General features: G+C 39.0%; 2 protein-coding genes across 2 annotated transcripts in view; both read right to left on the bottom strand.

Annotated features, from left to right (window-relative positions):
* CAMKMT (calmodulin-lysine N-methyltransferase) overlaps positions 1–14,457 on the bottom strand; it is a 297,003-nt gene that overhangs the window by 242,365 nt on the left and 40,181 nt on the right. The gene's annotated exons all lie outside the window — the stretch shown is intronic.
* Positions 13,268–13,824, bottom strand: LOC130480462 (gametocyte-specific factor 1-like). The gene is given in 2 exon segments (XM_056852995.1): positions 13,268–13,380; positions 13,383–13,824. Coding segments are annotated over 2 exon segments (474 nt in total). The 5' UTR covers positions 13,744–13,824.

Below are 14,457 nucleotides of genomic sequence, written 5' to 3'. Positions count from 1 at the left end.
TTGTCTTGCAGTCAAATTTTTGATTCTCAGTTCTCTAGCGTTTTAGCTCATGAAACTCTAAACATCATTTTAGGTGTCGTATTTGAGACTTAACGGTATGTTTTTATGTAAGAATTTTTTAACCATGTTTATATTGTAAACTGTCTTGAAACTGTTTTTATCTTCATGTTGTAAGGCACCCTGAGCCCCGCCTCAACGAGGGGAGGGCGAGATATAAACAGAATAAAATAAATACATAAATAAATCATGTAATCTGTTTTGTATAGAGTTACTTGGCTTTTAGAGGTCTTCCTACACATATACAAATAAACAAATAAATAAATATACTATAACAACACAAAGAGGTAATTTTAAAAATTCTGTGAAGAAAAGCACCCTCATCAATGTCACCTGTGAGAGACTTCAACTTAGTGATACCTTAACGGTAACACATTACCTTTTTTAACTGACAGAGCATCATTATTTTGCTGTAGATATGATATAGTTCTGTCTCTGGGATTATATTTGTATTTATCTGTATATGGAGAAGAAATATTGCTTACATCCCATTTCTTGGTTCTAAAAGTGTTCTGACCCTGTATAGAAATTTGAAGGCCTTTTCTGAATAGGATCTTCAATTCACACTGATTCGTCTATAATATTTTATTCATACGTATGCATTTCACCTACTGAAAAGTAGGTCTAACAATGTACAAGAAACATATTATTATATTGTGACAATTTAAAATTCAGCCTTTCAACTGAAACTTGTATTTGCTACCTAAATGGATAAAAATATGGATAATGAGTGGTAAAACTGTCTTTAAAAGTGACCTTTTGATAACATAAATATAAAGTTTTTTCAAATCTAGGAAAAATGCTGTGCAAAAGACACAAAAAGCAAACAGAGGTTTAAATACATCATTACCAAGCCTGTTTTTTAATAACTCATAGGAGTTTTGCAAGTGTGTCACAATTACAAGCAAGGCCAAGGTCAAGAAAAGAACCAAAAAGTATTCCCATTCAATACACACAGGAATTACTCTAAGAAAGGCAATTAGAAAAAAAATAGAGAATGCAGAAAAGAAATCAGAGACTTATTTGAAAGTTGAGCCACAGGAAGAAAATCAAACATTCAAATAAGAGAAAGGAGCAAAACAGGTTCTGAAAATGCTGGAATATTTTGGATTATTTTAAATTATGAAGAGTTGGAACAAAGTTCTAGCATTACTTTAAAATAAAATATGGACCACAAGACTGAATCCAAGTTTCAGAACAGATCACATGTCATAGCCCAGGGGTCTGCAAACTACGGCTCCGGAGCTGCATGTGGCTCTTTGGCCCATTGAGTGCGGCTCTCCGAACTTGGTTCGGAGCCCCTGCTCTTGCGCCCGCTCGCGCCGGCAGCGCCTGAGAGAGAGAGAGAGAGAGAGCGTGAGAGAGCAGGCGAGCAGGCGCGCTGTCTCTCCCCCCCCCCCCCCCCGCCGTGGAGAATGGCCTCAAAAGAAATCTCAATCGTTGTACTGTTGATATTTGGCTCTTTTGACTAATGAGTTTGCCGACCCCTGTCATAGCCTATATCCATCCAGGTTAAAACCTCATGTGTGGCAAAAAATGTCCCTATTGATTGGCAGGATGATAAAGGCAGCAGACTTAGCACACGCACTGGGTTGAGACAGCGCTTGGTAAACAGTTGCCTGCAGCCAATCTAATAAAGACAAAAGATTTTCAAGCAGAAACTGCCACTACAATGGGCAGAAAGTCCAGGAATTTCATTTGCATAGACATACAGAACCTATGGACCAGAACCAACGGGTTGAAATCAAATCGAAAGAGTTTCTGTCTAGACATTAGGAAGAATTTTCTAAAAGAGCAGTTCCTCAGTGGAACAGGCTTCCTCGGGAGATGGTAAGCTCTCCTTCCATGGAGGTTTTTAAGAAGAGGTTAGATGGCCATCTGTGAGCAATGCTGATTCTGTGACCTTACGCAGATGATGAGAGGGAGGGCATCTTGGACATCTTCTGGTCACTGGGGGTGTGGTGGGGGAAGTAGTTGTGAATTTCCTGCATTGTGCAGGGGATTGGACTTGACCCTGGTGGTCCCTTCCAACTCTATGATTCTACAGCCCATACCCGAGCTTTTGGCGGCCAGGGATGATGTGGAGAAGACAGAGGCAGAAGCTATACCCCCGCACCACACACACACTCACACACAAGCATAAAGAGCATGCCTGAAATTTGCTTTTATCTTACAAGGCTGCAGTTGGTTCCCAGTTCCTTCTTCATAAATCCAACCACTAACGTTAAGGATAATTTAAAAGCTCTGCACCCCAAAATAAGCTTTGGAGCACCACATATCATATACCTTCAGATTCAGGAGATTCTGCACTTCAAGTGGACCTATGCTGTTTCCTGGTCCAAAGCCCAGTCCTGATCCAAAGCCCAGCTGCTCAAAAGTGAGGTGCTCCTAGGACAAATGCACATAAATAGACGGGGGGGGGGGCTGTACTCCAAAACAATCTTTGGGCAACGACGAATTGTACAGTCTGAAGACTGTTCACTACACAACAGTGAACTATACTGGACTGTTCACTATACTTTATGCTTGCTGTATGTATAATCTTGTTTTCCCTGCATTGCTTTCTGTATAGCTTAAAAATCATGTCCAATACTGATGCTTTGTTTGAGATTTCTGTAATCTTAGTAATATTACATTATTATTAGATGTTTGGTCTTATTGATTGCATTGGTTTACACTGTGTAATTGCCCCGTCTCAATCAGAAAGGTGGACAATAAACATAGCAAATCAATAAATAAAGCACCCCAAGGATACTCGGTCAAGTCACATGGGGCTAACCACTCCAATCATTGCTCATTTTCACACAAAGTCTGAGTTGTAGCATGTCTCGTATCCATTAATAACAGTAACGGGTTCACCCCAAAGATCCTGTACAATACTTATACCCCCAAAGGTTCTAAAAGGAACTTCCAAAAAACTTCAGGCCTCTTGAGGTTAGTGATCATGAATTGGTAATTAAATGTCTAAAGAACCATTTTTCCACTGACGTGTAAGGGGAAAATAATCTATTGCCACACTACTGATCAAAGTCAGTAAAAATGAGAGGCACCTTAGCATTACCCTGAGAAAGATCCCGAATGAAGCAGGAGGAAAGCATTTGTTCAAGGTTTACTTTGAAGCAGGGTTCCTGACACATGAACACATGAAGCTGCCTTATACTGAATCAGACCCTTGGTCCATCAAAGTCAGCGTTGTCTACTCAGACCAGCAGCGACTCTCCAGGGTCGCCTTTCTTGCTTACAGACAGCCAGCTAACCTAAAACAACTTCTCACCCATGATGATAAGCTACTTAACAAGAACATGGACTCTGGCACCAAGGCCTGCAACAAACCAAGGTGCCAACTTTGCCCTCATAAAGATTCTAGGAACACCATCTCTGGACCCACCAATGTCAGCCATACTATCTCAGGTTCATATTCCTGCTCATCTTCTAATGTGATTTATGCCATCACATGCCAGCAATGCCCTTCCACAATCTACATTGGACAAACAGGTCAGTCTCTTAGACAAAGATTAAATGGACATAAGTCTGACATCAGAAACCACAATATTCAAAAACCAGTGGGTGAACATTTCAACCTTCCAGGACATTTTGTTGCAGATTTAAGAGTAGCAGTTCTCTTACAAAGGAATTTTAAAGGGAGATTGGAAAGAGAAACTGCTGAATTACAGTTGATATTCAAACTAAAGTCAATGCATTTACCTGGGCTGAATAAAGACCTTGCATTCATGGCCCATTACCAATGCTGATTTCTCCACACCCATCTCTCCCCTGGACATCACAGACTCTTCTGCATATCACACCTAATCCCATCAAGCCTGCTATTCACATTTACATACTGTTCCTCTACTTAAAGACCGATGGATTCACATTCTAGCTGTATCTGAAGAAGTGAGCTGTGGCTCACGAAAGCTCATACCCTACCAGAAAATATTTTTGTTAGTCTTTAAGGTGCTACTGGACTCTTGCCCTTTTTGACTACTGCAAACAGACTAACACGGCTACCCACTGTAGATAGTAGACAGTGTGGGCAAAAAACAGTAAATAACTTTAATATTATGACGATAATAATATTAAAGCTATTTACAGGTGCTGGTCCAACGTTTACACCTAGGGCAAAGGAATCCCTTCAGTGGGCACCCCACTTCAGAGCAGTTAGCACAAGAACTGGGCTTTGGACCAGGAAACAGCATAGGTACACTTTGAGGGCAAAGACTCTGGAGGTATATGATATGTGGTGGTCTAAACCTTATTTTGTGGTGCAGAGCTTTTACATTATCCTTAACATCTGTTGTTGGATTCATGAATAAGGAACTAGGAAATGCAAATAAGGAATTGGGAACTGGGAAGTGGGAACCAACTTCAGCCTTCCTCTGGTTGGCAGACGGGCTACTACAGGCTAACTGGGGGAAAGACAAATGCTTCCCTGCCCCCATGAAAGGCAATATTTGAATGAAGAGAGAGAAAGACCATACTAATAAGATGCAAAAGATCAGTGGTTTAAAAAAAAAAAAAAAAAGGTTGGAGATCTATTTGAGACCCACAAAGAACGTTACCCTGAGGTCATATTGGATAACTCAATGATAACATAGTAGACAAATCTGTAACAGCATCAAACCGGCGTGTGGTGGCAGTGAAAACAGCAAATTCCGGGGGGGGGGGGGATTACAATTTGGAAAGACACAAAAAGTTTTTGGGGGGTGATCTTTCATGTATTCTTTTGTGTAAATTTTTTACGCCTTTGGAACCTGCACTCTCCCAATATGCTGTCCCTTTGGTTTTTACTCGAAAGGGCTGCTGCACTGCATGATCAGGAATATGGTGATCATGATGACATCACAGCATTACACGTCCAGTGTCATCTCGCGACCTGATTTACATATGGCAAAGCCCTTACCTTTCCTCCCTCTAAACGGGGGGAGTAAGTTACACATCTCTGTTGTTCAAGGAATTGTGCAGGCCCTTCTCGCCTTGCCATACGTCGCAAGCAGGTCATTCCTGCCAATACAGTACAACAACACTTTCACCTCAATCCAGTATTCATCATACATTCCTTGCTCACATTCTGCTCCAACCAGTCAAGTGTAGCATTTATTTATTTACATATTTATGTCCCATTTTCTCCCCGAAGGCAAAAAGAAAAATTATAAATCAACCAAACAAACATTAATATTATTTGGTATACAAATATAAGTGGGATACAAATATGACTTGGGCTGGTCAGAATTCAGGAGCTGTCTTGTTCAAAGGTACCAGATGCAAGCCACAGGCTAAAAGCCATTAGTTGTCCTGTACGTGCTGAACAGCTTACACCTCTGGCCATGCCCAAGTTTAGAGTACTTGTAAGAAGAAGACAAAGTTAGACCAGATGGAATTTAGCTTGCTGCTACCAAGCATGAAAGATCTTTGTCGTTTCTCCCCCTGTGCATTTAATGATCAGGAAGGTCAGCACACTTGCCTTATCAACACTTTCCCCTGGATATTCATCTCCTTTGCATCCTTCTGCAAAGTGATCGGGCGGGGGGGACTTACTGAAGGAAGGCCCATTTCAGGGGAAGGCACAAACAATTCTGGAAAACTCACCCCCTTTGTCAGCTCAGTACTAATCAAGATAACAGTGACAGATACAAAATGCATTGAGAACATTACTTCATAATAGAAGTAGGGTTGCCAAGACTCTCCCTATGGCAGGAAACTTTCCACGAGAAACCTTTTCTTCCCAAGTGGTGGTGAGAGAAAACACAAACAAAATCACCGTTGGGATAACGACATGATGTCATTTCTGGGGAAAACCTGGATGTGACACCAGTCCTCTCTAGAATCCCCAGGAAATTTATGGTTTTACCACAGAGTTTTCAGTGATTCCTAGAAAGGTGTAATGTCACTTACAGGTTTCCCTGGCCTACTGCACCCCTATCTCCCAGACCCCCTAGGACTCCCACCATGCCTGGCAACCCTAAACAGAAGCATCATTCTTTTCTATCTTGCAAAATTAAAGGCAGGCTTTAAAAGAAGAAGTACAGGAACCTTGCTGCAGTACTAGAAAGTACTGTGACATAACTGACAACTAATCAATTCAGTAAAGAAAGATAAATATGGAGGGGAGAAACACAATAGGAACCTTGGAAGTCACACACACACAGAGAGAGAGAGAGAGAAGGCTTTTAAATGGACATTCAACTAAAGGAGAAAGTCATAATTAAGACAGAGTGGTGTTAAAAAACTGAACTGAACTGCCTGTATCAAATCACAATTCATTTCCAGAATTTTCACAAGATTGATAAGAGAGATTGTCAAAATACAATACAGGTAAATTTCTAAGTGATATAGCGGAGAAACAATGGTCTTCTAATAAAAGATATTATCTTTTATTAGAGCTAGTTTCATATTTGATATCTGTTCACTTTTAAAGACTTTAAATCAGAGAGATGTAAGTGTTACTTCATTTTTTTAAAAAAAAAGGAATTTAATTATCCTAAGCAAATGTTATAATTACACAGCCTATTGTTAACACAGGCTAAACATGAATATACAAAGATACATGATTAAAAGAATTAATTTTACTAGGGATTTCATAAATAAGGTGTAAACTCTAGAGCAGTCAGTCACCACTGAACTCATTAAAGTGTCAATAACTCTTAATACATTGGTTACAATCCTTTACCAGTTTAGCTATGCAACTTCCATTCCTTGTTCTAATCTCGTGTAATTTATCCTACTTAATTCCTTGCTTCTGGATATACTACATTTGCCACCCAATGAGTTTATTTCACTGGTCATTTACTTTTAACAGTAAACCAAACTATTTGAGAAGAATAATCTCCCCAGCACAGGATAAAAAAGCTCTTATTTATCCAGTGGTTTGTGCCTTGAATTGAAGTATTATTGGGGAGGGTAAGCAATAAACAAAAACACCTCAGGGGCCTGAGAAGAGCAATGTAACCAATTACATTTAATTAACTCAAAGGATGGCAGCCAGAGGGCTGAATGAGCTGAAGAAAAAATTTGCATTAACACCTAGCAGCCAAACAAGTAGTCACGGGTTTAGTCTGAACCTACAATTGTTGCCATCTATTCTCTGCACTGGAGGGGGCCATTAGCTTAATTTTGAGGCATTGTTTGTTCACTGATGAGATTGCCTTCTCAACATTTTCACTTCCTGACATAGCAAAATCACCCGCTAAAGCAAACAATTCTTAACAACCAAACAAACATCTCCAACTGATTCCTAAGTTTGCAAATCTATTCCACACAGGAGGTGGAAAGAGGAGAACCTAAGGCATCTTTAAAAAGGAGAAGGTCCACATTTACAGATAAAATTATATACTTCCAGAAAGGAGATGCAATCAACTCTCTGTACGGGAACACAGAAGGCAAGACAAAGACACACACTGCGTTCAACTCCTGTAAGAACAGTTTGAGTTTCCTTGCCATATTTGATAAACAGAAATGTACTATCAATATCTCCTTTCAAATAACTGTAGACATCATGATGGAACCAATCAGCCAGAATATGGCAACCGTCCTTAAAGCAAATTACATTGAACTGAGATCCAGAAAAGGAAATTTGTTTTCACTTGCAAACAAGCTATCTTTCAGATAATAAAAAGATCAATCCTATGTTAAAGAGTATGGCCACACCCTCTACAAGATACTGAGGACCTTATTTCTGAAGTTCAAAACAGTATGTATTCTTGCAATATAAAGAGCCAGACTTTGAAAGGTTTGAAAATCGGACCGATTTGAAAATGGGACCTGTTTCAAATAGCTACAAGATTGGTCTTGTCATGCAAGTTGCCACCCTAGATATAAAAGTATATTTTACTTTTTAAAGTGCAAATTAGTTAAGCCACTTTTGGTTATAACAAATGCATGGAAATAGATTGCCAATGGTTTTAAAATCACTTTTTCCCTCCAACGGTTTCTACTAAAAGGCTGAATTTATAAAATGAATTTTTATAGGCAATCAGTGCTTATTGTGCCCTGGTGCCTTAAAGAAATGAAACAGCCAAGATAGTTACGTTTAAAAAATAGCTGCTGAACATTGAGTATAATAATTTCATAATACTTTCTGAGCCCTTGTAACTTAATGTTCAAGAAAGAGAGTATACATAGCAATAAAAATGTCTTTGTGAAGAGATTTCACGGCCAAATCTCAGGTTCCACAATAATATGCCGGTTCTTTCCTCACCTATACATTTTCTTACTTTGAAAGGATTTAAACTACAGTTCATCTACAACACAAGAGAGAAAAATGATACAGCTGTTGGAGCATGTCTGAAATAGGTTGTCACCTGCATTTACTGGTTAGTCTGGAGCCATCGTACACAAAACCAGTATAGCAGTAGTGGATTCAGAGCTGTCCACATCTAGAGATTAACAGGGACTACAGGCCACTGAGTATCGTAGATCCATTCTGCATGACCTGATTTACACATACAGCAGAATTAAAGGTTAGAGCAGTATTGAACTTCAAATCTCGTTTTGATGTCCCTTCTGCTAGTAAAATAATCTACCATAACAGTTACAAAGGTGACCTATTATGAACACATGAAGCTGCCTTATACTGAATCAGACTCTTGGTCCATCAAAGTCAGTATTGTCTACTCAGACCAGCAGCGGCTCTCCAGGGTCTCAGGCAGAAGTCTTTCACAGCACCTACTTGCCTAGTCCCTTTAACTGGAGATGCCGGGGATTGAACCTGGAACCTTCTGCATGCCAAGCAGATGCTCTACCACTGACCCACAGCCCCTCCGTTATACGTGGCCCAGTTGACACAATGGGATGGGTTCCACAATCTCTCAGCAGAAGGCACTGATGCAGGTTCCTCCCAGAAGGCCCTTACAACCCCAAGAAAGCTGATTCCCAGGTTTGCAGGTCCCATGTGGAATAACAGCTAAGCAGATTTGAGGGCAGCGTTAAGGAGAAGAAAAGGAGAAAAGTCACCCCTTTGCTTCTTGTTTTAGCAGAGCTGGCACTTGTGGAAAAAAGAGGAGAGGAAATTTTTACCTCTTTCCCTGTTCTCCCACCTTATTCTACAAGCAGACAGCAGTATTCTGCAGTGTACTACCTCAGGCTGCAAATGAAGAGGTATTTTTATTATTATTATTATTACTACTACTAATATTAATATACCACCCTATCCCAGCCATGGACTATCCCCAAACACATAAAATGGTCCCTTTATATAATAAATTAGCACATTACATAGAGGGCTAAGGTAATTTTTTCTCCCTGATATATCAACTTTCCACCTGCAAAATATGTATAAGGAGGGGAGCATTCAAAAGTATAAACCACACTAACATTATAAGGTGGTATATTCCATGTTCTAAAATTCCATGAAATGAAGTGGTAGAATTCTAAGCTTTCACTCAGCTCTAGGGCAAGCTGACGTCCAACGAACCTTATATAGAATTCTGCATTAACTCCTGCAGGGGAATTAATTCAGGAAGGGTGGCAAAAGATTTGTAATCACTGACACAACCTAAAGATGTCTGTGAAAAGTCTTCCTGTCTTCTTGAACCCTAATTGCACCATCTCACTTACATTAATAATGCTTACCATTTATATAACAGATTTCAAGTCATCAAAGTGCTCCAAAATATGATGTAAAAAAATCTTACAACATTCTTGTAAGGAAGGCCAAAAATCCCTTTTAGAGCTTCCATGTTTATACCCTTTTCTCTTAGTGTCTATGCTAAAGCAGATCTCAGTCATGGTGCTGTCAGAGAATACTGCACCTGGACTCTGATAACAGAGGAAAGTTCCAAATCTATGTGGATCGTTTAGAAATTTTCCCAGCATAAGTAATTTATTTATATTATTACTGTTTAAAGTGAAATAAAATTTTCATAGTAAATAATCCACAAGAGCATGGAAATATAAATAAAATTTGGAAAATATTGCAATATTCAAATATAATTTTGTATTCTATAACAAAATTTTAATGCAGTGGCATAAGATATTTAAAATTATGCATACACATTTTGCTTCTATTCTTATACAACATGGTGAAAACTGTATAGAAAAAGGAAGATTTTAACAGATGTTTCAGCCTGAAAAATAAATAGTAGACATTTAGTTCACATTGATTGTCCTTGATCTGTATTTAAATGATACTCTGCTTATTCCATAATGCATTGTTATCTCTAACAATGCAATATACTAGGCCCACACTATCCTACAAATCTAAGATGACCTTTAAATGCCATTAAAAGAAACTACACTTCTATAGTTCTGAAAACATAACTAATCACATTCAACACTTCTTTTTCAAGTCTAATAGTTTGGTTGTTGATTTCTTCCAAAAGGTGCTTCCTATGGAAATCAAAGAAACATATCAAGAATAATCAACAGTATTGTCTTCATAATGTGCAATCAATTAGAGATGATTTAGAAGAGCCACTTCAAATATGATATGCTTCTTACACAGATAGTTCTTTCACACAAAAATAGCGTTGCATTCAAAAAGGACATTTCATTGGTACCAACAGACGTACAAAAAACAGAGTTCCTGCTTCTCTAAAGAAAGGTAGGTCTGTAATCTCCATGGCAACCAGAAAACCTCAGGTTCCATTTGGCAGCTTGTTGGGCCAGGAAGACTGCAAACCAAGTGGTTTTGAAGAACAGGCATTGCACAGAGCTTGAATGCCATAGCTCTTTTGACAAATAACAACAGTTGCATGAATAGCTGCATGAGTGGGACAACAGTTGGGGACAACAGGGACAACAGTTGCATGAATGGGACAAAAAACAGAAACCTTGTACTATTATTAGCCATTCATAATGGAACTAGATGTTACTCAAAACATAAAACGTAATCCCTGTGTGGGACCAGGATCTGAGAGATCCGTTCGAATCCCCACTCTGCCATGGAAACGTGCTGGGTGACCTCTGGCCAGTTACGCACTCTCAGCCTAACCTACTTCACAGGGTTGTTGTGAGGATACAATGGAGGAGAGGAGAACAATGTAAGCCACTTTGGGTCCCCATTGGGAAGAAAGGGGAGTACAAATGAAGTAAATACAAATACACAACATGTAGTAATGGAAACACAAAATGCAGCATCATCAAAACGTGTATTTCGTACTCCTAGGTCAGCAAATTTCCTTTTTTTCAAATCACTATGAAGGGTATACATAGCTCATGCCTATAATGAAACCAGCAAAATCAGGCCATCTACAGATAGGTTAGGTGTCTTCAACTTTGTCAGGAGACTCCCTAGGTAAGTGGAAAAATAAGACTTTGTAAATTAACCAAAAAGGGGAATTAACCAAAAAGGGGGGAGAAGGGGGGGACCTGGTCTGATAAAGACTGACTATGCTCCAGGAGAACATTTGAGAGCAGTTGATAGACAATTAAAAGGTAAATGGAGAAAAGGAGAAGAAATCTGCCTGTTTAAGGTCCTGAGAGGTTACAGAATCTTGGAGAGGGTAATGTGAAATTTCCAATTTGGTTTCAGTTAATTCACTGATGGAGTGAAAAGGTTTGTTGTTGTTGTTTTAATCATACTTGCAATCCACCTTGGGTTCCACTGAGAAAGGCTGACTATAAATGAAATTATTATTATTTGGTTAACAGTGCAATCTTAAATAGAATTACACCCTTCTAAACCCACTGACAGCAATGAAATTAGAAAATCTGTTTAGAATGGCCCCATATTATCTCTTTTCTGTAAGTATTACCCTACTCTCGCCAATTTGGCTTTTTATACTTATGTTATAGCATTTTCTGCATTGTTTAACATATCATGTCCAATATGTATGTCTTGCTTCAGATTGCTGTAATCCTAATCCTATTACATTGCTTATTAGATATGTCATCCTATTGACAGCATTAAACTGTTACTGTGTAATCTGCCTTGAGTCTGATTATAAACATAGTAAACAAACAAAAATAAAATAAGACTCATTTTCCAAACTGGATTAGCTTGCCACAAGTGAACACCCCACAGTATCTGCCCAACCATATTCCTAAAATCTTTTACATCCATTTGCAAATACCTCAATAACTGGATATATAATCCAGTATAATTTCAGCTCCATATTGCTGTTATCTCTTGAATGCGTTCAGAATGCCCTATTGCCACAAAAATATAAAAGTGTTTAGTTTTAAGCCTTCCACAAGAAACATTTAGTAGATGTTAATCAACCCAATACAGGAGATGCAGGATTTGAAATTAGACCAAACAATGTCCTATCTTAACTCCAAGAACTACAAAATGAGCTATCAAAGTCTATTAGTGCATGGTAATGGTTTGGGCACTTGAAGACATGACCTTCAAGTCTTTATTACGACTTGGGTTTTACAAATGGGGCACAGGGTTGACCCTCACACAATATAATCAGCAAAGGATCTTAAAAAAAATGTATCTCCCTGTTATGTGAAACCACAGCCTTAGCTACTCAAGCATGTTCACTTAGAAAATAAGTGAAAGCCTACTCAAGCGTCTCTTTGGGGTTAAAGGTTGCTGTGTAAAGTCCTTAAACTTAAATCCAAAGAACATGCTACCATTTATCCTTCCCTAAGATTATAACACAATACAATGTTCATTACTAGGACTACCTTCTGAAAAGATCTAGGATATATATTAAGAAATCCCTTTATTTTATACATAAATTTTCAAACTAATCAGGGAGATCCCACACAGCAGTTGCTAACTTTCAGGCTATAACGCAAGTGGTACTATTATGGAGTTTTACCTTTAAATATACTTAATACATCTGCCCACATGTTTACATATTCATACCTTTAATATAAAGTATATTTTAGGGTACTGAAACGTCCTCTCACTACCTGTAATATAAAAAGCCCACTAATAAACTGAGTATACAGAAAGCTTCTACTAACTATACAATGCTGAGCACAATATTGCATTTAATAGAAGTACCGGTAATCCATTAACAATTTATTTTATTTGTTTTTATTTATATCCCGCCCTCAATCCCTGGCCCAGGCCAGGCTCAGGGCAGCTAACTGCTCATTCAGTAATACACTCGTCAACTGTGTTAATTCTAAATTAAATGCTAAATTTAGAATTCTGAACATTCAGAGATAGTTCAGATGAACCAACTTTAACAGGGGCACAGTTTAGTCACTCTAATCTTTAGTCACAGTTTAGTCACTCTTGCTGGCACTCTAATCTTTCTATAGAGAGTGGATAATGAGCGCTTGATAGCCACTGAAGGGGACAAATACGTGGTCTTCAATTTCGCGCACTGCTCTTCCATGGCAGGACATACGACAAGGACCTGGGGACTCGGATACCTGAAGGCAGATGGTTCTTATGTCCCATGGTTGAACTGTTTGTCTCATGTCCCAGATGAAAACAGACTTCGATTCGTCTCCTAAATCTTTGTCCCAGTGTTCTTTGCATGGAAGAGACTGCCATGTGCTTACTACATTGGGTTCTTTTCTGTAGTTGCCCGACTGACTTGCAGTGTCCTGCTCAATGAATCTTTTGTCATCACAGCTGGATATGTGTTGGCTGATCTCTGCTCTGCAGACCTGGTGGTGGGCATTAAAGGGGCACATCGCCAGCAGCTCCACAATATCTGGGTGATTCTTGCGGCATTTGACGAGGTGATAGGGGAACCTACATGCTCTTATTTGGTGGTTCTTGTCATACAGACACTGTATTTGTTTCTCTGGATCCAAAGCATCAACATAGATGTCAGCCATATCCACTTTATGGAAGCTGATGCTGTGAAGACCACAGTACCCCTACCTCTGGGACCTGTATGCCTCTAAGTAATACCTACCCTGGGAAATGGCCCTATGACTACCCCAGAGACTGTTTTATTGCCCCCAACAGTCTTACATTTCACCACTAAAGCAAGGAGAAATGGAGGAGAAAGGTATGCTGTACATTGGATACATACATCCTGAGGCTAGACACTCAATTTTCCTCTCAATAAGTGAGTGTGCTGCTGATAATAAATATTTATTTTGAGCCATTGCTATGTGAGACAGCCTGTAGAAAACAAAACTATGGTTTAGAAATGAGCACTCTGATTTGAACAGATGCTAATGGTGTAAATGCATCTAACTCAGTAACTTATTTATATATTAAAATATTTATATCCCGCCTTTCTCTGTGCCTTAAAGAGGATTATAAATCCCAATTTAAAACATACAAAATGCAATCAAACTGCAAATAACCCCTACTCCTTGTAAATAAAACATTTACAGCCTATACCCTATTAAAATCCCTATCAAATAAAATCACCCTTCAGTACCTCCTAAAAAAACGTCTAGAAATTGTCCCCCTTACCTCCTCAGAGAGCCCATTCCATAGGGTGGAAAGTATGATAGAAAAGGCACGAGACAGGAACAATGAATGCCAGGCAAGCTACCTCAAGCAGGGAAACAGCTAGAATGTGGCAACCTGAGGAC

This window comes from Euleptes europaea, chromosome 7 (assembly GCF_029931775.1).
Source record: "Euleptes europaea isolate rEulEur1 chromosome 7, rEulEur1.hap1, whole genome shotgun sequence".
In the NCBI taxonomy this organism is placed as follows: domain Eukaryota; kingdom Metazoa; phylum Chordata; class Lepidosauria; order Squamata; family Sphaerodactylidae; genus Euleptes; species Euleptes europaea.
This window is presented reverse-complemented; position numbering and strand designations above follow the sequence as displayed.